Source organism: Peromyscus maniculatus, chromosome 7, assembly GCF_049852395.1.
Source record: "Peromyscus maniculatus bairdii isolate BWxNUB_F1_BW_parent chromosome 7, HU_Pman_BW_mat_3.1, whole genome shotgun sequence".
In the NCBI taxonomy this organism is placed as follows: Eukaryota; Metazoa; Chordata; class Mammalia; order Rodentia; family Cricetidae; genus Peromyscus; species Peromyscus maniculatus.
The window spans coordinates 111,854,024-111,877,166 of record NC_134858.1 but is presented as its reverse complement, the minus strand read 5'-3'; the positions used below and the strand labels follow the sequence as shown (position 1 = coordinate 111,877,166).

At 48.5% G+C, this 23,143-nt stretch overlaps 1 protein-coding gene across 1 annotated transcript in view; it reads left to right on the top strand.

Moving 5' to 3' along the window:
* Trim71 (tripartite motif containing 71) overlaps positions 1-15,467 on the top strand; it is a 51,540-nt gene extending 36,073 nt beyond the window's left edge. The window contains exons 2-4 of the mRNA XM_042282132.2: positions 2,384-2,551; positions 11,976-12,110; positions 13,825-15,467. Of these exons, the coding sequence (XP_042138066.2) occupies positions 2,384-2,551; positions 11,976-12,110; positions 13,825-15,276 (1,755 nt within the window). The 3' untranslated portion in view covers positions 15,277-15,467. The remainder of the gene's footprint in view (positions 1-2,383; positions 2,552-11,975; positions 12,111-13,824) is intronic.
* Positions 15,468-23,143: the final 7,676 nt, after the last annotated feature.

Here is a 23,143-nt window from a genome sequence, read left to right as displayed (position 1 = left end):
GAAATGGTAAGTGAGTAAGCCTGGAATGCTCTCAAATTTTAACTCCAACTCAGAACTTGAAGACTTAAATATACTGATGTTGTTTTATGGTTTCACAACAATGCGTCGTCTTTAAGATTGTAGTTTTATTAGTTATAAGCGTGCTGGGGCTGTTCTCTGGATCTATAGATTCTCTTAGCAGACATTTGGGTGCCGCTGCTGCCTCTCCTCACTCTGGTTTGTCGGCATGCCGGTTCCTTGGACTTGCTCCCATCCACTTGTGACAGGATTCCGGGCCATGTTTCATGTGGGACTCCCTTGACTCATTGGAAGGGAAGCCTTTGGGCTCTTCCCATCTATTCTGCCGACACCACTGCCTGTTCTGACCAGGATTTCTCTCCCCTCACGTCCTTCCAGGCTTACTGTAAGGCCCCAGGGCATCTCCCATGCCTGGCCTCTTGTAAGCTCTGCTGTGGGGTCGACAAGCCCAAAGGCCTGGGAGTTTCCTAACACTTGGATAATTGCAGCCGGAGCCCAGTTTCTTATCTCAGCCCAGAATTACTTAAACCCCTTGCTTCCTGTTGTCCAGCCCCCAGACAGGCTGGTTCCTGGGATTTTGAAGGTTGGAAAGGGTCTCTCTCCTGGGGGACCCAGTCAGACCCCATTTGTTTCTCAGACGGAAGCTCTGAGCACGTCAGAGGAAGCCGCTGGGCAGGTGGTCCAGCCTCAGGAGCCTGGAGTGCCTCCCTCTGGTCCGGCAGAGCCCTGTAGACTGGCCATTTGCTTTCACTCACATCTGGTGAAAGCAAGGGTCCTTTGGTCAGTCCACCACATAGCCGCCCCAGAGCTGCTTAGCGGAGAAGGGAGAAGGGGGAAGACGGACCATTTATTTTAATTTAAAAGGCTCCTCTGGTGGGAGGTTTTCACACCTCACTTTAGGAGGGGAGTGATCCCTTTATTCCCTCTGGTGGCAGATGGAGGAGGGAGCCGAGGGGGTAGGGGCAGGAATGTAGCAGGATTGCCGAACCCTGTAGAATGGCTTTTTTGCACCACACCGAAACTTGTGAGGGAATGCTCCACGTTATTCCGCCCACCTTCCTTTGGTTGGTCATTTAGAGTTCTCCTGGGAAGTTTTAGATTTTTAGCAGACAAGGGGGGGACCATTGCCGCCTAGTTTACTCTATCATGTTGGTTAAAAAAGTGATCAAAACCGGTCACACAGTCACATTTCCTTGTGCAGATTCCACAAAAGATCTCTCTATTCCTCTTGAGATTAAGAAGAATATCCAAATCTTTTCTTCTATCCTGGGGTGCAGGCGCATTTCACCCTGCACACGGCACAGGAGACAGCAGCCTCTCACTGTGGCTCTTTTTCAGCTCCACTCCGGGGACCTCCACCTAAATTATGGTCTAGCCCCCCTCTCCCCAGGGGCGGGGTTCCCTCCAGCCTTAAAAGCTGTGTCTCAGCTTTCCCTGGCTTCTGGGTGAAAAATTAGATCCTGGCCTTTCCAGGATCCGAACAAGATGTGATGTTTTGTCCCGGGTGGGGTGGCCAGCCCCGTGCCTGGCTTGGCGTGTCCCTGCTGTGTGGTCCGGAGCACCACACCACCTCCTGTCTTCACGTGGAGATTTAAGTGTGTTGCTGCGTGTGGCAAAGAATGCAGCTTACGCATTGATTCCTTGTGTCGCGTGTCAGCGGCCCCCTCCCCCAGCTGCTCTTGAAATCAATCCAGCAGACATTTACCGAGAGAGGCGAGTGGCTGGTTTCCATGCAGAGCCCTCTCTCCTGAGAGCCTCTTGCCTGCCAGCAGGTGAGGTGTCCAGTGCTTCTCTTCCCCAGCACACGGGTTCATAGGGGAGCTCTTCGCTGGCTGCCTGCCTCCCAGGTTCAACTACTTGGAGTAATTTGGCCGAGAGAAGAAAGCCAAGAGGCAGGCCAGTCTTTCCGTTAGCTTGTGGCCCTAATTCCGAAAGCTTCATCCTGTAGCTTGCTGGAGTGAGTGCCCGGGAGACAGGCAAGTGCTGACCACCCTGGCTGAGGGCTGAGAGGGAGCTGAACTACCCCTGACCTTTCGTCACGTTACAGGAGTGGCTACAGGAACTTCATTCTTTCCTTCGGGTCACCAGTCCCAGACCAGAACTTTCTGTTTCTAGATGTTCTCTTGCGACCCCCGTGCCAGCAGGGCTGCCCTGTACAATCTCCTGCGACTTTTGCGGTCAGTTGTGGTTCTACATCACACTGCAGCTGATGGCACCCCATCCCCGTTTGGGGCATTGGGCATCGAGTGTTTGCACCCATGGCAGTCTTGTCTGCCTCGATGAGGGAGGGGGCACACAGTGTTTGGATCTAGAGTGAGGGCTGTGCTGTCTCCCCTCTGTTCACACCTGTGTTTCTGGTCCCCAGGTCCTGCATCTCTACTGCGACACCTGCTCTGTTCCCATCTGCAGAGAGTGCACGCTGGGCCGTCATGGGGGCCACAGCTTCGCCTACCTCCAGGACGCCCTCCAGGACTCTCGGGCACTCACCATCCAGCTGCTGGCTGATGCCCAGCAAGGCCGCCAAGCCATCCAGGTGAGTTATCTACCCGAGCCTTCCTTGTCCCTTCTGGAGGGCAGATTGCACTGCCCGGGTCGCGGACTAGAGAGCAGGAGGGGCTGGTGTGACACCCAGGCTCCTGAGGGCTCTGGAGGGCTTCTAGCAGCGGCCAGAAGATGGCAGATGCGTGATCTGAGTTACCGGGTTGGGTTAGCTTTGCAGAGGTTTGTTTCAGCTTTTCCGGGTTTAGCAAGCATTGGTTCTCATTGGGACTGCAGAGACTGTGTGCCTGACGCTCTTTAGGCATAAGTATTTGATACACAGATTTGCTTACTGAAAGCTGAGACCTGAACATGAGTTTTGAACTGTCCCCAGCCCTTGTGATCAAACACGTGTCCTTGAATTCCCATCATTCCTTTTATGGTTGGGGAGGGACATGTGTGACATTTTGAGAATTGGCTTAGTTCTCCGACATTGTTAAGCAGTGGTGTATTATGCGTAGTTGATTGATGTTGATTCTTTCTGCCTATTATTCTACATGACAAGCATTTAGGAAATTATGACATGTTTTCCATGAATTACAAGATAAGTTTGAAAGACAAATGTTGCAAAATTTCCAGCAGAAATTGTATAGGAAGCTCGTGCTTTACATTTTTGAAATCTTTAGGCTAAATTTTTTTAAAGCCATTTTTTGGGAGGGGGGGTATACTCCAGAATTGAGAGCGCTCTGTTGACTGTTTGGCAGGGTTTTGTTTTGCCTCTTTCTTTCAAGTGTTGGGTCACAGATATGCACTGTCACCCCTGGCTGAGTTGGCAGGTCTTCCTGAATAAGTTTCTAGGTAGCCCTCAGGTTTGTGTGACGTTGGAGGAGTCATTTCTGATTAGTTAGGTTTTCTTTTTCCCCTCAAGCCTGATGTTCAAATACAGGTTACAGAATATATTTCTGGAATGACAGGTCCACCAGGATTGGTACCCTTTTTTTTTTTTTTTAAATCTGTTTGTTTTTGAAAAGATTTTATTTCACGTGTGTATTCGTCTCTGTGTGTGCAGGGCCCTTGGAAGCCAGAAGGGGGCATCAGATTCCCCCTGGAACTGGGAGTTACAGATGGTTGGAAGTTGCCACGCAGGCACTTTGGAACCACATCTGGGTTCTCTGCTAGAGTAGCCAGTGCTCTTACACAATGAGCCCCCTCTCCATCTTTTTAAAAAAATGCCTGAACAGCTGCGGGGCCTGGTGTCTCTTAACCTGAAACTGGAATTCCAGGCAAGCCTTGGCTACACGAGGCCACATCCCAAGACACAAAACAACAAAAGGCTTGTATAGTGCTCCCTCGTTGCTTCTTAGGTTATTGTATCTCCACAGTTCTGCTCTGTGGCCACATGTCTGTGTCTTCACAGGTAAAGTGCCAGTTGTCTCTTTTTGTACTGATACCATTAGAATTCCTTAAGAACTATTTTGCTCTGTCCCCTTGATACTGTGTTCCTGGCCGCTGCCTCTGACCCAGGACTAAGAGCTGCGTTAGGGTGGAGGACACACAGTATGACCTCTTCCTGGGTCCAGCCCAATGCAGACCTGCCACCTTGTTCCTCTACCGAGCATGCCACATGATCACCTACTTCTGAGGGCTTTGTACAATCTTAAACATCCCCTTTCTGCCCTTGGTGTTTTGTTTTTAAATCGAGACAGGGTCTTCCTGTCAATTAACCTATTCTGGAACTTGAGTTCTAGACCAGGCTGGCTTTGAACTCAAGGAGATTCTCCTGCCTCTGCCCAGGTGCTAGGATTAAAGGTGGATGCTACCATATCTGGCCCTCCATTTTCTTCCCATAGAGACTGAGAACACCCAGGCAGGCCAATGGACACGATAGAATCAATGCTGTATATTCTTTGCACTTTGTGGGCTCAGCCACTCTGGGGAGAGAAACGAGTTGTCAAGATTGGATGGTGAGGCTGCAGACATGGGCTCAGTGGTTAGACCATCCGTAACTCCAGTTCCAGGTATCCGACCCCCCTGTGGTACACATAGAGGACAACAGTCATACACATACAATTAACTAAAAAGTCCAAGCTTTAAAAATTTGTTGTTGGCTTAAAAGGAGTGGTTATAACGGAGAAATCTCACATCTGTAGATGATTGAGCTCTGAATGAAGAGAAAACAAGAGAGATGGAGGAGATTTTGTGTCTTGCTCAGCTGTCTAAGCACAAAACTGAAGCATAGACCACAGGGCCAAGTGTGTGTTGGTGTCGGCGTCCAGTGATGCTTGGTGGAGGGGCAGGGTGGCAGGTGGGTGCCTGCATTGGGTTGTGCCCAGGGAGAGGTCATGCTGTGGCGTGTGCCCCTGCCCCCTCGCGCTGAGAGATGCAGGCAGTATGACGATGCAGGGCAGAGTCCCTGTCTCAGGGTGCATGTAATTTAAAGTCACATGAGCATACATCATGAAGGCATTGGGAAAAGGAGCCATAGTACAACAGGTTTTTGTTTGCTTTGTTTTTGGACAGAGTTTGGACGTGGTATGCAGTCCAGGATGCCATGGAGCATTCTCTTTGTGTGCATCTTCAGGGCCAGGAGTATAGGTGTGTGCCATGGTGCCTGGCCATGTCTTTTGTTTTTTCAGTGAGAAACGTGTTTATATTTGCACACTGAATGTGTGTGTATCCTTCAGGTCAGGCTCTGATGTCGTAGTGAAGAGTCCACTCACAGGACGCCAACCAGATGTTGAAGTGTTGAATGCTTGAGGGTTCTTGCGGCTTACAGAGGACTTGGTTCCCACCACCTACGTAGTTCCATGGGATCCAGCTCCATCTTCTGGTCTCTGTAGGCAGTACAAGCATGTGCTGCACATAAATACACATAAATAAAGCGGCTCAGTGGTTAAGAATACTAATGCTTATCAGCAATTTCCGATCCCAACACCCACATCAGACAGCTCTTTGTAACTGTTTGACACCCCGCTCTGTCCTTCTTATCTTTTTTTAGTGTCTTAATCTAAATACAGGAAAATTCTATTCATCCTTACAAAAGAAGTTTACGCTGCTCTCTGAGTGTTGCTGAGTTTTGTAGTCGGGTTGAGGAGGTCGCTACTGATTGCTTGGGTGCGGGGTTTCGATACCCACTTACCAACACCGATCTTCATCTTTACAGCCCCCCCCCCCCCTTAAAATTCAGGGTCTCATCAAGCAAAGCTTGTGATTGGCTAACACAAGCTTCTATATGCTAGTCTGGCCCCAAACCTGTGGTGTTCCTGCCTCTGCTTCGGAGGAGTACTGGGGTTAAAGGTGTGCTGAGGGGCCAGGGCCTCCCATTTGTTAGGAACGTTCCATTTTTCTATTGAGTTACACCTTTTGAGCCCTCTAGCTTTATTTAGAAAAAAGGATTTTCTGAGCAGTTTCATCCCCCTTACCGAGATTGGTCTGTTCTCTGCCTGGTGCGTCCCTCCCCCACCCCCACCTTGGAGGTAATAATCAAACACTTGTTGGTAATAATCAACACTTGTTGGTCACTGTTAGAGTCTCTGCCACAATCACGGATCATGTTTCTGTGATTGAGTTGCGGCCAGGGCCTGGACTCACAGCTGGGTTTCCATTCTGTTGTGAAACATGGCCCTCGGAGCCTGGTTGGCCTTTTCCTCTGAGGGGCTCGAGGGTACCCCAATACCTCATTTCCCACCAGCCTTTCTGTCTGGCACTTTCAGGTATTGTTGATACGCTTAAACCTTTCTCCACAAGCATCTGGTTTTTATCTAATTAAATTCCATCTTTGTCCATTGACTGCCAGGCAGAGTCCCTGAGTTATACCGAGCTGGTGGCCGCCTTGAGAGATGCACAATAGTCCTTAAATATTAGATAGCCTTGTAAAGAGAACACACCCACACCCACACCCACACCCACCCACCCACCCACTAACCCCCACCATTTGGAGGGGGCTTACCAGTGCATTGATGCATTCAAAGCTTTTACGGCATTTCATTGTCTCTCTCTCTCTCTCTCTCTCTCTCTCTCTCTCTCTCTCTCTCTCTCTCTCTCTCTCTCTCTCTCTCTCTCGTCTCTTTTCCTGGAAGTGTAATATTTTAGTCACATGTGGTTAGATTGTGTGTGTGTGTGTGTGTGTGTGTGTGTGTGTGTACACAAGTTGTAGGGTCAGTTCTCTTCTTAAACCATGTGGGTCCTGGCATTGAGCACAGGTCGTGAGGCTTGGTGGCGTGCACTTTTGTCCATTGAACATAGATAGTTTCTGGGTTTTTTTTTTTTTTTTTTTTTTTTTTTTTTTTTTAATTTTAAAGATGGGGGCTGGAGAGATGGCTCAGCAATCAGTTAAGAGCACTGGCTGCTCTCCCCAGACCTGGGTTCAATTCCCAGCACCCACAAGGCATCTTTACAAACTGGAATTGCAGTCCCAGGAGATTCCACATCCTCACACAAACATACATGTAGTAGGCAAAACACCAGTGCACATAAAATAAAAATAAATTATTATTTAAAGCCCTCTTTAAAAGTTTAAAATTTCAAAAAATCATTATTATGCATATGGCTGTTTTGCCTGCAAAACTAACATACCACGTGGGTGCCTGGTGTCCATAGACGCTGAAGGCGGCCCTGAACCCTGGAACTGGAGTCATATGATTGCTCGCTGACGTTTAATGTGGTGAGATGTTTGAAGAGTGTTCTGTGTCCTGTGTCCAGGTTCTCGATCTCCTTGGCCAGTGTCACTGGTTCCTGGCTGTACCTTGGAAACAGGTTTGATCCCAACCTACCCCAAGTGAAGCAGCCGCCACACAGAGTTAGCTGGTATGCACAGTTGACCCGTCCTGGCCCCGCATCTTTTCTGCCGTGAGGTTAGCTCTGTGCCACCTAACAGTTGGAAACGGAAGGGCTGCTTTTTCAGAAGACCAGTTAGTTCCTCTCACCCGGTCAGAACCTGTCCGTAACTCCAGCTCCAGGCCCTCTTCTGGCCTCCGGCCACTGCAAACACATGGTGCACAGGTTACATGCAGACAAACTCAGACACAGCTAAAATAAAGCCACCGAGCGCGGGCTTTGGAGCGGAGATGTAGCTGCAGAGGCCGCCACCGAGTCCCTTGTCTCCCCGTTATTTTCCTGGCCACATTCCAGCGCCCTGCAGATCCAGTCCCGTGCCTGCTGGAGTGTGCTCAGGACAGACCCCTTACACCTCTCCACAAAGTCCTTTTTATCACCCTTAGGAATGCTGTGACCCTGACTCGAATGTTTTTCGATTGTTTGGGTGCCATAAAAGCTTTCTACCTGTGAAAGATACAGATCTTCTGCTACTACTGGGTGACACATAAACACAGGTCTCTGGGGACTTCCTAGGACTCACAAATGAATCAAATCCCTCCAGAGGGCACGCTTGTCCACCCCATATGAAAGAAGTGGTCATTGCTCCCGCATAGTCCACTGGTCCTTGCTTGGCAGGAGAGTCAGTTTGTCCCTTTAGGTGACATTTGCGTAGTGTGTTGACTAGTTTCGTGTCAATTTAACACAAGCTAGTCACTGAAGAAGAGCTAACCTCAGCTGAGAAGATGCCCGCCAGCCTGGCCTGCGTCCCGGCCTGATGGATTTTCTGGTGGATGACGGCTGTAAGCTGAAGCAGGCCCTCCTCTCCTTTCCCAGGCTCCCCATCAGAAGGGTTTGAATCAAGCCCCGAAACCCCGAGACACAGTAGTTGCATGTTTGAAAATCACTGTAAAGATGATGATTGGTGTATGGATGGTATCTCGTTAACATAAAGTAAGCTCGGGCTGGAGAGATGGCTCAGAGGTTAAGAGCACTGCTTGCTCTTCCAAAGGTCCTGAGTTCAATTCCCAGCAACCACATGGTGGCTCACAACCATCTGTAATGAGATCTGGTGCCTGTGGAGATATGTGCAGACAGAACATTGTATACATAATAAATAAATAAATCTTTAAAAAAAAACATAAAGTAAGCTCGTGACGGGAGTTGAAAATGCTGTCTAGTTTGGGTACATTTTATTAGATAACTGTACATGGGGAATGCATGAACATGGAAGTTCATGTAGAGGTCAGAGAACTTTCTGGGAGTCTTCTGTCACCACTTGGGTCCCGGGGTTCAAGAGCATGCTGTCAGCTTACAGCAAGCACCCGGGCTAACTTGTTGACCCTCATTTGCATATCTGGAGACCCTCATTTGTGCGTTTGTAGGGTAGCTTGTCTTCCTTGCTCATACTCTTCTCCTGCTCCTCCTCCAGTTCCTTCTTGTTCCAGGACAGCCAGGGCGACACAGAGACCCTGTCCTGTCCTGAAAAAGAGATGGAAAACAACTACAGCTGGGTCAGCTTGTTGGCTCTGTGGGTGTTTGTGACCCATCTGAAAAGGGGATCTGTATGTAACTCAGGCTGCCCTTGGACTCAGATCCACCTGCTGCCTCTGCCTCCACCTTCTTAGCTTAGGGATTAAAGGTTTGTACTGCTTGTGTGTGGCTTGGGCCCCCCAGCTTCAAATCACACGTCTTGGAAGGTAACTTCTTTAGAAACACAGATTCCATAGAGGTCAGTTAGTCAGGATAACTGAAGGCGCTTGCACTCAGCATGCTTGTACATACGCATGTGCACAAACACATACAATTAAACATAATAAGAACAAAGACCTTTAACAGATGGAATGACTAGAGAGATGGCTTGGTGGTTAAGAGTACTTGTTGCGGGATTGGAGATTTAGCTCAGTGGGAGAGCCCTTGAGGCCCTGGGTTCGGTCCTCAGCTCTGGGGGAAAAAAAGAGTACTTGTTGCTCTTGAAGAGGATCTGGGTTCAAGTCCTAGAAGCCATGTGGGGTTTCACAGGCATCTAAAACTCCAGGTCTGGGGATCCAGTGCCCTCTTCTGACTTGCCAGCATTAGGCACATACATGATTCATATACATACATGCAGGCAAAACACTTGACTGCATGAAATCTTAAAAAAATAAAACCCTTTGTTTTTGTTTTTGTTTTTTGTTTTTTGTTTTTTTAAATCAAGGCCTGCAGTGGTGGCACACACCTTTGATTCCAGCACTGCAGAGGCAGAGGCAGGTAGATCTCTGAGTTCAAGGCCAGACTGGTCGACAGAGTGAGTTAAAGAGAGACTGACTGCTTGGCACTCTGGATGCTCTGTAAGCACCCAATCCTCTCAGCCAGCTGTGACATAGTGCCTCACAGAGTTTGGGGTTGACAGGCAGCCATTTAAAAGCCAGTGTGTGTTGGAGGTGTGTCATGAAGTGTCAAGGCATGAGTGTGTGGGTTCATACGGACCCATGGAAAGAAGACTCAGAGGCATCTTAAGAATGAATCTAGGGAGAACCTGGAACCTCAAGAATGAATCTGGCTGGGCGGTGGTGGCGCACGCCTTTAATCCCAGCACTTAGGAGGCAAAGCCACACGGATCTCTCTGAGTTCAAGGCCAGCCTGGGCATCCAGGACAGGCACCAAAACTACACAGAGAAACCCTGTCTTGAAAAACAAAACAATCAACAAAAAGAATGAACCTGGAGAAATGCCTCAGAGGTTAAGAGCACTGGCAGCTCTTCTGGAGGTCCTGAGTTCAATTCCCAGAACCTCATGCTGGCTCACAACCATCTACAATGAGATCTAGTGCCCTCTTCTGGCCTGCATGCATACATGCAGGCAGATCCGGTCTCTCAGGACTGAAACACTTTCCCTTCGCCCAGGGCATTTTTATTTTTCTCTATATTTACAGTTTAGCCAGTTGATTTCCATATGCTCAAAGCAAACTGAAAGAAGCTCCCAAAAATACAATGCCAAGTGCAAATCCCTCATCATCAGATACCACGGTTTTCCGGGTTTCCTGAACCAAGTTTTGTAGGGGCCTTTGTATCCTTGGGAGACTCTTGAGACAGGATTCACATAGGCAACAAGAGGAACAAAAGGTATGGATTAAACAGCAGATAGGTTAGGGCTAGGTGCTACGCTCTGGAGCCAGGCCAGGGGTAGCATGTAAGAGTCCCAGTCATCATACATGACAGAGTGTTTGTCAGAATAAGGCAGGCTGGATGTTGTCCATGTAGATGAAGCAGCGATCATGGGCAGATCTGCAGGGACAGCAGATGAGTGGTTTCTGTGGGAAAGGGGGTTGCAGGGTGCTGCCTACTACGTGCAGAGCTTTGTTTCAGAGGATGGGAATTCTAGGTTGCAGTGACTGTTGTCCGGAGGGGGTGGGGGCCACAGAATGTTACTAGTGGTAGTTCCTGTTCTGGGGATCTTGCCACAATTGGTAGACACAAAATAAGAAGAAATGTGAGTTGGAGGCAGGCGAGGTGGCTGGATGGGAAGAGCTTTTTGCCAAGCCCAGTGACTTGAGTTTCATCACCGGGACCCACAGTGGTGGAAGCAGAGGCTGACCTGGGCAGGTTGTCCTCAGACCTCCACGTGTGCACCATGGTGCGTGCCTGTGCATACACCACATCTGTAAGTAAATAGGTAAATGGGCGTCATTGGCAACGAAGAACGTGGTCCACACACTTCAGTTTCTTACACACCTCGTTTATCAGCCGAGAGCTGAGCCCTGAGTAACAGCGGGGGCTTGGTTCTCGGCATGTTGTGTCTTGGGTTTCGACCAGGGTTGGAGAGGATTTTGGTAGATGGCTGCTTAGAATTAATAGGAGCTGGGATTTGAACCTGGGTTACCTTAATAAACCACCTCACCGGTCTGAGGTGCTGAAGAACACCTACCAGTTGCAGCACCTCCCATCTCTTGTTCTGAGACCCCTCTGCCCCAGCAGGTGTCCGTCCGCCGCCTCCCCGTCAGTCTGGCTGTGCACCTTATGCTTTCTCTACCCACCTGGTTGATCATCTGCTCTAAAATGGCTCCTCTGACAGTCAGGTCAAAACCCTGATTCAGTTTCTTACTTAGTGTCTCAATCCTTGCGGCTTTTTTGAGACACTTCATGTAATATTAACGAACACACCAGGCCTCCTGGATTAATTTTTTATGAACAATATGTCCGATTTAGCCAGCTGATATACTGGGGCTGGTCATGCAAGATGAAGGGCCCCTGACTGCAGGGCGTGATTGATGATTTTTAGGTTAGACCAGGTGATCCTCCCAGAGTGCACATTGTTTTGGTTCCTGTTGGGTTAGGGGAGATACAAATGTGGTGGGGAAGCCACTAACCTGCCACCCCCCACCCCCCATACACACATGAGGGACCTCCCTGACACGCAAGATTTCCTTCAGGTTCAGGGAGGAAGTCCAAGAGATCTGAAGTCTGTAGTGAGCCCAGAGCTGTTGCATCCGACGCTCATTCCCAGTATTCAACACAAAACCCAGCTGCTGTGGTCCAGCTACTCTGGTTGCTCTGTCAGGTGCCACTTCTGGGACAGAGACCCAGCAGGCGCCAACAGCATCGCCCAAGCATAAGCCCTTCGGGCTTCCGTCCCGGGTGAGAAGTGAGGTCCCTTCTAGCACCTAAAGGTTCTGTTTGCTTTTCCAGCTGAGCATCGAGCAGGCCCAGACCGTGGCAGAACAGGTGGAGATGAAGGCGAAGGTGGTCCAGTCGGAGGTCAAGGCTGTGACAGCCCGCCATAAGAAAGCCCTGGAGGAGCGCGAGTGCGAGCTGTTGTGGAAGGTAATGTGGGGTGCATGGCTCCCCCTGGCCAGCTCCCCCAAGCTGGCCTGTGCAGAACGTTCGCCTCATTTCAGATCTTTCAGAAGTGCTCTGTAGGCAGGATGGGGTTCAGGTCGTCTGTTGCTTGCTTACCCTGGAAAGGAGGCAGACAAGAGGGAGACAGTCAAAACTCCGCTTGTTAACAGGGCACGGACAGCAAACAGTCCTTATTGTTGGTGTCTTGGTTGGCTGTACGTCTGGCCCCGTGTGGAAAGCCTCCACTTGGGGAGGGATGGAGGGTGTGTGTGTTTCCTGTTGAAGGCTGGGAAGAGCTTTGAGCATACTGGTGGGCTGGGAAGATGCCCATTGGCCCACCTTCATCAACACCTTAGCTGTTGGATTGTATGCCCCCCACTGGAGAAGGTCAGCTGAGGCTACCTATGGCTACCTACGGGCTGGTATTCAACCCTGCAAAACCGGCTTCTAAGAGACCTCCTCTGTTGGATGTCTGGTTTTGCCCCATTACTATGGTAGGGATAACATCTAAGTCCCCCCCCACCCAAATCCCTGGCAGAATCCCTGTTATTATTTTTTTAACCTTTTTAGAGCTTTATTGGGGGGGGTGGGATAGACTGAAGGAAGGAGCGGAAAGGAAAGAGACCCCTGTTCTTAAATAAACTTGCTGTTTGATAAACACCTCCATCTCATCCATCTTTCATTTGCTTGTTTATCGTTATTTTCATTTCATTTCTGTTGGTGCAATAAAATACCCTGTCAAAAGAGTTTATTCTATGTTATATAGTCTGTTGTCTTGGGGAAGTAAAAGCAGCATGACTTGAAGTGTGTCTAGTCACATGACACTCACATTCCAAAGCGGAGAGATGCATGTGTGTGGTAGTGCTCAGCTAGCTTTTAGGGTGGGTCTTCCTTCTCTTTATCCAGTTCAGAAAGATCCCTCACCATAAAGCTAGGCTATAGTGATCTAGGCAATCCCATGGAGATGCTTCTCAAGTAATCCTAGTTTTATCAGATTGACAGTTAAGAGCAGTCAAGCCATGTGTGATAGCAGCACATGCCTTTCAGTACCTGCACACTAGAGGAGCACAAAGCAGTCGAGGAGTTCAAAGTCCATCCTGGTTTACAAAGTGAATCCACCAAGCCGGGCGGTGGTGGTGCACGCCTTTAATCCTAGCACTCGGGAGGCAGGGGCAGGCAGATCTCTGTGAGTTCTTAGGCCAGCCTGGTCTACAGAGTGAGTTCCAGGAAAGGCGCAAAGCTACACAGAGAAACCCTGTCTCGGGAGGGGGTGGGGGGAGGAGACCAAAGTGAATCCACCACCAGCGACTCCCAGGGAATGCAGCTCCTCTGCCCTCTGTGGGCACCTGCACTCACATGCACAGACACACATCATTAAAACAACATTTATTTTTCTTTAAATCTAGACCTCAGAAAAGTTGGCATTGGCCTTTTATAGCTTTTAGCCTGGAAAGCACTGAAAAGTCTCGGTGGCCAGGCAAACCTGTGAAATGAGTTACTTCGGTGGTGGGGGGCAACTAGCTTAGAACTAGGGAACTGTTGAGAATTGCATGCAAAAGGAAAGAGAAAGGAGGAAATAGTTCTGTTTTGTTGGTCAGATAAAATTTCAGATCTGTTTCCACATTGTTTTTAGCCTTTTGTGCCCACACTCGGTCTGTGCTTGGTTCTGAGTCTGCCCTGTTTCTTCTCCCGTCTCCAGGTGGAGAAGATAAGGCAGGTGAAGGCTAAATCTCTGTACCTGCAGGTGGAGAAGCTTCGTCAAAACCTCAACAAGCTAGACAGCACCGTCAGTGCCGTCCAGCAGGTCCTGGAGGAGGGCCGGGCCCTGGACATCCTGCTGGCCCGAGACCGGATGCTGGCCCAAGTGCAAGAGCTCAAGGCCATCCGGAGCCTCCTGCAGCCGCAGGAAGATGACCGAGTTATGTTCACGCCCCCTGACCAGGCCTTGTACCTGGCCCTCAAGTCTTTCGGCTTTGTCAGCAGCGGAGCGTTTGCCCCGCTCACAAAGGCCACAGGAGATGGCATTAAGCGAGCCCTTCAGGGCAAAGTGGCCTCCTTCACCGTGATGGGCTATGATCATGATGGTGAGCCTCGCCTCTCTGGAGGCGACCTGATGTCAGCTGTGGTCCTGGGCCCCGATGGCAACCTGTTTGGTGCAGAAGTGAGTGATCAGCAGAATGGGACTTACGTGGTGAGCTACAGGCCCCAGCTTGAGGGTGAGCACCTGGTGTCGGTGACACTGTGCAACCAGCACATCGAGAACAGCCCCTTCAAGGTAGTGGTCAAATCAGGCCGCAGCTACGTGGGCATCGGGCTCCCCGGGCTGAGCTTCGGCAGCGAAGGGGACAGTGAAGGCAAGCTCTGCAGGCCCTGGGGCGTGAGTGTGGATAAGGAGGGCTACATCATCGTGGCTGACCGCAGCAATAACCGCATCCAGGTGTTCAAGCCCTGTGGCTCCTTCCACCACAAATTTGGTACCCTAGGTTCCCGGCCTGGGCAGTTTGACCGACCAGCTGGGGTGGCCTGCGATGCCTCCCGCAGGATCGTAGTGGCCGACAAAGACAATCATCGCATTCAGATCTTCACCTTTGAGGGCCAGTTCCTCCTCAAGTTTGGTGAGAAAGGAACCAAGAATGGGCAGTTTAACTACCCTTGGGATGTAGCAGTGAATTCTGAGGGCAAGATCCTGGTTTCAGACACCCGAAACCACCGCATACAGCTGTTCGGGCCTGATGGGGTCTTCCTGAATAAGTATGGCTTTGAGGGGTCTCTCTGGAAGCATTTTGACTCTCCACGGGGTGTGGCTTTTAACCACGAGGGTCACCTGGTAGTCACCGATTTCAACAACCACCGGCTTCTGGTCATTCACCCTGATTGTCAGTCAGCACGCTTCTTGGGCTCAGAGGGCAGCAACAATGGACAGTTTCTCCGACCGCAGGGTGTAGCCGTGGACCAAGAAGGGCGAATCATTGTGGCCGATTCCAGAAATCACCGGGTGCAGATGTTTGAGGCCAACGGCAGCTTCCTGTGCAAGTTTGGTGCTCAGGGCAGTGGTTTTGGGCAGATGGACCGCCCCTCAGGTATTGCGGTCACCCCAGATGGATTGATCGTCGTGGTGGACTTCGGCAACAATCGAATCCTCATCTTCTAATAGAATCTTCTGGGTTTCTGTGTTTAGGGTGTGCATGTGTGCGTCTCTCGTTTCTGAATTTCAAAGAAGAAATCATCTCAGGGATATTTCTTTTTCTTTTTCCTCCCCTTTTTTATTTTTTAAAAGAGAACAAGAGTACAACATTGCATAAGTCCTACCTCAGCTTTTTTTTTGTTTTGTTTTTTGCTTTTTTTTTTTTTTTTACAGATGAATGTAATTCTCTTTGTGCAGGGATTGAGCCTGTGAAGTGATAATTTCTATCTACCTCAAGTCTTTCATACCTTCTCCAGCAGCCCTCTTTGCCCCTCCACGGAGCTCATGTTCCCTTTTCTCTTGAGGGTATGGAATGCACAGGCCAGCGCTCCTGCGACCTTGAGGGCACTGGAAGCATTATGGTGGGGTGCATTTTGTGGATTGAGCCAAGGAAACCCAAAAATAACTACTAAGTAAAAAAGAAAAGTATAAGATGTTGGAAAGATAGGATTTAAAATTCATAATTCTAGTGTATTTGTGTTCTTGAATACTGTGTATGTGGGGTTAGGTTGTTGGGTTTGATCTTTTTGGGGAAATTTTCTCTTTTCTTTCTTTTTAAGTGCTGCAGCAGAGCTTCCCTCTGTTCTTGGGTTACCTCAATGTCTAACATCTTCATCCCTAGGATGGCTGTGGCTTTGCTAGCCAAGAAAAGCAGACCATTCATATTTTAGGTGTCTGGTCTTTGTTTCTGCTTAGGAAGGGTGTGTGTGTGTGTGTGTGTGTGTGTGTGTGTGTGTGTGTGTGTGTGTGTGTGTGTGTGTGTGTGTGTGTGTGTTTCAAAGCCATCTTTGCCTGGGGGAAAGCTGGACTTGACACATGGCGTCCCAGGGAACCTTTTCTTCCCAGTTTGCTCTCTAAGAAATAGATTTAGCTCAGGACTCTCAGTTGAAAGTGTTCTCCAGTTAAGTTTCTGTGTTTTTGTTTCTAAAGACTTAGGTATAAGCAAAGAAGTTAACCTTGTTCTCAGAGAGGGGCTTTTCAGATGTGGACGGGGTGCCACAGAAGTGGGGGGGGGTGATGGAGAAGTGAGGCACCCCACATCAGGGACTGTTCAGAAGGTGGGATCCCGTCCCAAGAGTGAAGGTCTGCAAGAGTGTATAGTAGGCAAAGGGATAAACTTTTATTTGAAAAAGCACAATTTTTTTTTTTCCTGCTTTGGAAGTTCAGGGAATATAGAAGTATGTTTGAATGACAAGTAGGAGTGTCCCATCCCCACCCCCTTGGCTCAGGTCTCTTTCTCAGGATCCTTGTCTCTGAGTGGAGTCAGACCTCAAGGCTAACTGAACCCCACTCCCTCCCCCAAAGGCCTTTGAATGTAAAGTATTTGTAGACCAAATCCCCCTTGACCCAAAGTGCAGGACACAATATATATCCTTTTTTAAACCTGTACCAAAGAATAGGATTGTGGGGGTATGTGGCTCCCATGCCACTACAGGACTGATTGGTGGTAAACTACACATTGGGTCTCGACATCATCATCTGTCTGAGGATGGGGACCCCGTCAAGCCTCTGTACTCCTCACTACTGAAATCAGATTGGATTTGAAAGGGGCTCTCACATCGCTGACTGAGGACGGGAAGCTCCTGCCTGAAACAGACTAAAAGATGAGTTTCTGCCCAGAAATGGATTTGGTTTTAAAAGAGAAAGTTAATAAATGGAGCAATTTACCCCCTGTCATCCCAAGAAGAAGGTGGTGATGGGAAGCCTGTGATGGGTCAGTCACATTGCTTTGGGACATTTAACTTGCCAGTGTGAACTATAATGTTCATTCACATGACTTTAATTTCAGGATTTCTGAGTGACCCGGATGGGGAAGCAGGTACCAGAGTCACTTTGTTAGGGAGAATGGTACACAATCAAGGAACCCCGAAGGTAGCTTCCAGCTGCCAAGTCCTCCTTTCCGGGGTCCTGGGTTGGTGGAAGGACCACTGCGAAAGAGATCGTACTCGGTACAAGCTCCTTTTTTGAAGTTTCATAGTGGATCCTCCCCCAGTTCATATTCCTTAGCCTTTATTGTGCCCCCTAATTGTTAAGCTGGCTTTTACAGGACAGAGTAACTGGGAGGCAGGTCCCCCCTCCAACAAATTGCCCTTAAACACTCAATACAACTGGCGTTATGTAAAGATGATTCTAATTCTCAGAAATCTGATTTTAATTGTGGCCAGGGAAAAGCTATTTTAGTTTTTTTTTTTTTTCTTTTTGTTCCTCTTCACAGCTTACCTATGACAAGAATATTGGCTATTCAGTGGGAAATTTTTCTGGTGAATTACGACAGATAAAAATACTTGATAATTTACTTAGGATTTGATTGCTCAGCCCAGGTTTCCACCTTGTGGCTGAAATGGTCAGGTCTTGAAGAGTAAGTGGATAAGCCAGTGAAGGCTTAGAGCAAAGTGTCCTTAGAGGTGTGTGGCTCTTTACCTTTCTGTATCCAGAATTGGTTTATGGCTGGCTTCTAAGGACCGTATATGGTCACACCTGGAGAACTTTTGTTTTTAAAACAAGTGGCCATTTGCGGCCGCCTGAGATTGCTCCTGGCCTGGGGGGAATCAGTGCTAAGCACTTTGGAAAGTGTGATAATGTGGACTGTTCCATATCATGATACAAGCCATGTCTGGTGCACCCTAGTGTGACGTTGCCATGTGCATTCGTGTGCACACCTGCTGCCCAATCCGAGGTGATGATGGGAACGGCAGGAAAGATACCAGGTCCTGAGTGCTGTGAAAGGAAGCTTTGTCACCAGTGAGAGACAGGCAGGCAGTGGATGTAGACACATGTAGATCTGCCCTGGTCAGGTGGCAGGAGCTGGAGGGCGTGGGTGCTGGAGGGCGTGGGCATCAGGAGATCCCTATTGGAAGTGAATATATCTAAGCTTGAGTATTGAACACCTGGTTGCCACCTGCCTGACATTCCAAAAGTATAATCTAAAAGTCATCACTCATCTCTAAATTTGTTCCTGAAGCCACCCTGCCCGCCTCCACACCTGTGCTGTACTGTGGCTGGCAGGTGACTCCTAAAGTTGGCTTGGAGCCCCGTTGTCTTGTCTGGGCTGCCCCCCAAGTGCACTAAATTCCTCAATCAATACCCTTTTTAAGTCTAACTTATCTGGGGAAACATAAAAGGGTACCCTAAACAGAACTGGACTTCGTGTTGGGCCAAAGAAGTTGCCAAGATGAAGGCACTTTGAGGTGGATGGCTCAGTCTGCTTCACCGAATCACCGCCATTAAGCCAAAGCTTAGTTATTTGAGCTGGGGAGTCTTAGGCTTGCAGCAGAACAATAGTGTTGGTATGTTGTCTTCTGTGTTTGGAAGACTCTAGAGTTGCTGTGTTCTGGTAGGTAGTAAAAGGTATGCCAAAGTTTTTAGGCTGGCATTTCCCTGTTGTTTAAGAAATACGTGTACACACACACACACACACACACACACACACACACACACACACACACGTGCCAAAATTGTTTGTTTAGAGTATCTCTCTCCTGCTGAGGTTCTAACAGACTGGGGCTGTAAAGAAGGTGACATTTGTCACCTGTGCACATTAGGTAAGGTTGGACCTCCTGACACTCAAGGGCTTTCTCTGTCATCGTGTGGACCAGGGTCACAGGACACAGCACCTCTTGCCACACTGGTTGGTTTATTAGATTTTCTACCTCACTTTTGGCAAAGTCATCTACCTCATGTGGGCACCTGATGCGTCTCAAAGGGATAGTATTAATCCGGTGGAGATGGGCAGCCGTGGGAGGCTGCTTCAGAGATCCAGAATTGACTTCCAATCCAGAACATTGACCTGTTCGGTCGGTGTGGGCCTTCATCCAAGTAGTTCTCCATCAATCTTGCTTTCTCTGTCTGCCACAAACCCAATTCTGCATACAGTATTAGGAACTGCTTCTGGCCTAATGGAGAACTTGACTAGAAAAAGGCCTTAGGTCTCTCTTCTCTTCAAGAGAAAGCTGTTTTATCTGGTAGGAGTGTCTGCACACATGCCCTTTCAGTGGGAGCCCTGAAGGTCTGGTGGGGAGCATCAGGTGTCTGAAGGCATTGAGAATCTCTGACGTCATGATTGTATTTGCAGCTAGCTGTCTGCACCCAGCAGGATGTCTGTGCCTGGTGCAGCCCCCTCTACAGTGACTGGTGACGTGTACACTGCTCTTTGTTTTGATTTGTTCTTCCTACCAAAGGCAACACTTTGACATTTGTGGTGCGCCCCTCCCCCCCTTTTTTCCTTGTTTGTTAAATACTTGATAAATTTGAGAAGCACATTATCAGGAAATGCTGTACTGTTAACCTACCTCTGTACATCCCGGTAACCTTCTGGTCTACCTGGGTGAGAGCATCCTGAAGGCCCCCAGAGTAACTGGGTTTTGGGTTTATGAATAAGTGTCACCGTGAAGAAATACCTCAATAATGTCTATTTTTTAGAACTGGTCTTACGGGTTAACAGATCCAGCCTGGTGGGCTGTTTTCCATCGTCATTCAACCAGCAATGGTTCTAAATGTTTTTGTGTATCCGCATGGTCTTAGACCTCCTTTTAATGATTGTATTAACTTACGAGCTCAGGTCGTATCTTAAGGCTATCTCAGAGCACACTGGCTGAATGTTGGCGCCCGTGGCTGCAGCGCCACGGTTACTTTGTAACCAGCTTTGCGATGGTTCTTGTGTTTCTAGCAAAACGGTCTGTAGTTGGCTCCTTTAGAGGGAGACTGTTCATATGTATGGGGCTTTCTTGTTTTTAGGGTGTTAAAATGTCTTTTCCCTTAATGTTGATGCTGGTGAGGGTGGGTGGTTTAGCGATGTTTAACTAGCATGTTACAAGTAGTTGTGGGTGGGAGGGTTGTTTGGTTATTGTTTTAATGGATCTTGTTTAATACTATCCATTAGCTCTCATGCCTGGTCAGCCAAAAAAAAAGAAAAGAAAAGAAGAACTTTAATTTTTAGTAACTAGAGACTACATAACTCATTTGGGTCTCCCTTTTTTTTTTTTTGTTTGTTTGTTTTGTTTTGTTTTTTAAAGAAGTGAATACAGATCTGGGTGGAATTCACAGAGGCATGTTGCCTAATGTTAGAGTGACTTAAGTCTCTGTTATTGTCACACAAGCTGATTGAAGGAACACACTGCCAGCATGCCTCCCCTGGCAGCAAATCCCTCACTGCCAGCCCTCCTGGGATTCCAGCTGCCTCTGCCACCTCTGGAATAGCTGGGGTGTTTCAGGGCTCGTCAAGGCAGTGGGTGGTTAGGGGAATTTCCCCCAAACCTCAAAGCAAAAGACGTTTTTTCTTTTTCTTTTTTTGGGCAAGTCCCTTTTCCCAATTTTGGACTTTTACCTTTAAAACTTTAAATGTTATTATTGCCAGCCGCAGGCATGATGGGCAATGAGCAGGTGAAGAGCCAGTGGAGAAGCGTTCCAAACCTCCTGTGAGCTAGCAGGCTTCTGAATGTATCTCTGTGCTCCACAGAGGAGGCTGGAGAAGCAGAAAGGCAGTATCAGCTACTGCAGCCTTAAAACAAAGCCCGTGTCTCTTTGGACTTTAAAATGGTTCCTATGCAGCTTATTTTATTTTTGTTTAATCAAATAAACAGAGGGTCTTACTGTGAAAACTGTGTCTTGTGATCTTTCCATCTGGATGAGGTGTGGGTGTGTTTGGGGTCACACACAACCCCCTAGTGTGACTGCCCCAGGGCTGTGTGTGGGCAGCTAAACTGGGTGTTGGTAGGTTTGTTTGTTTGTTTGTTTGTTTGTTTGTTTGTTTGTGTTTGTTTGTTTTAAAAGGAGACAACAAAACAGGCTAGGTACAGACAGCTTGGCTGGTAAAGGTGCTTGTCACCAAGCCCAGGACGACCGACTCCCACAACTTGTCCCCTGACCTCCACATTCACACCATGACATGTGCCACCCCCCACCCCCACCCCGGCTGTGTGTTCGTATTTAAATTAAAACTACAAGCAGGCTTTCTATCCCTGTCCTTCCTTCTCCCAAAGGAGAAGAGTAACAGATGTTTCTCCAGAGGGGTGAAGTGCTGGGTGTGACTCACCAGCTGCCACTGCCCTTTTTTTTTCCCCTGGTAGATACTGGCCTTTTATTCTCAGCTTGGGATGATGGGGAAGGATCCACAGCTGAGCTGTGGCCCAAGAAGAGTGAGCAACTCACCCTCCTGTCAGTTGTGGCTTGTGGGGGCAGGGGAGCAGCCTCTAACAGACCTTTGGGTTCTACATGGTGGACACATGCCTGCAGTCCCAGGAGGATCATGCGATTGAGGCCAGCATGTGCTATGTAGTGTGAGGCTCAGGTTTGAAAACCCCCCAAAAAATTGGGAAAAGTTTTAGGCCTGGAAGATGGCTCAGCAGTTAGAGTACTTGTTGCTCTTGCAGAGGACCCAGGTCCCAGGTCCCAACTCCAGCTCCAGAGGATGTATTGCCCTTTTATGGCCTCTGGGCCCCTGGCACATTGCAATGCACAGACATACGGGGAGGTAAAACACCGTAGATAAAAAGTTTCTTAAAGGAGCTGGAGAGATGGCTCAACGATTAAGAGCACTGGCTGTTCTTCCAGAGGTCCTGAGTTCAATTCCCAGCAACCACATGGTGGTTTACAACCATCTGTAATAATATCTGGTGTTCTCTTCTGGCCGGCAGGCATACATGCAGGCAGAACACTGTATACACAATAAATAAATAAATCTTTAAAAAATAAAAGTTCCTTAAAGATTGAAGGCAAGCAAGCCCTGCCTGCTCTCAACTTCCTTTGGAACTTAAACAGCTAAATCTTAACCTGATTGGTTCTCAAAGCAGGTAGCCTTAGGTTTGAGTGGAGGTTCTTGGAGACTGGAGGTCACCCACTTGACTGAGTTTTGCGTTTTTTCCTAAGACTGATGTTGTAATTTGTAGCTGGAGAGTTTCTCTCCAGCTCCTGCCAAGCCCCGGCAGTCCCGCAGCCCACTTATAAAATAAACTCACACAGACACTTACGTTATTTAAACTGTTTGGCATAATGGCTCAGGCTTCCTGCTATATCTCAAATTAAGCCATATCTATTAGTCTATAGGTTGCCACATGGCTCATGGCTTACTGGTACCTTACATTTCGCTTGTCATGGTGACGGCTGGCAGCATCTCTCTGCCTCAGCCTTCTACCTCCCAGAATTATTCTCGTCTTGTCTACCCTATCCTTCCTGCCTGGCTACTGGCCAGTCAGCGTTTTATTTATCAGTCAATCATAGCAACAGTAATTTCTCACTTTCCTAATGTGGCCAGAATGTAGAACTCCTGCTAAGAGAGTGGGCCTAAACTTTAGGACTAAATTAGCTGGTGTTAGCCTGCAGATTGTAGTTTTGTATTAGAAGACCTTTCTGCATAAAGCAAGATGAAGAGAAGAATCATTGGCTCTGCACCCATAGTTGGTGGAAGTGAGCATGGTAAGAACTGGGTAGGGCTTGTAGGGGCTGGACTGCTGGGATATTCCTCTTTGGTTTGGGTTCAGTTTGGTCCCACAGCCTTTAAGCACCAATGGGAAAGAGATGAGAAGGGAATGAGATCATCCCAAACATGAGTGTGTTCGCTCGCTCCTTGTGTAGGGCAGGTCAAGGCATGCTGAGGTTTTGGTTACTTCCTCTTATATGACAAACTTTCCAGATAGGGAACCCACGACAGACCAAAGTCCAGATACCACCAAAGTCCAACTTAGTGAAGCAATGAGTTTTATTGCATTACTTACAGGAATATGGGTGAGGGGTTCCTTACAGGAACAGAAATGACTGTGACAGCTGCATCCCACGAGGGCCCATGGGTGAGAGCCCACAAGACGGAGGAGAAACCTGGTCCAGCCTGCAGGCAGCTCAG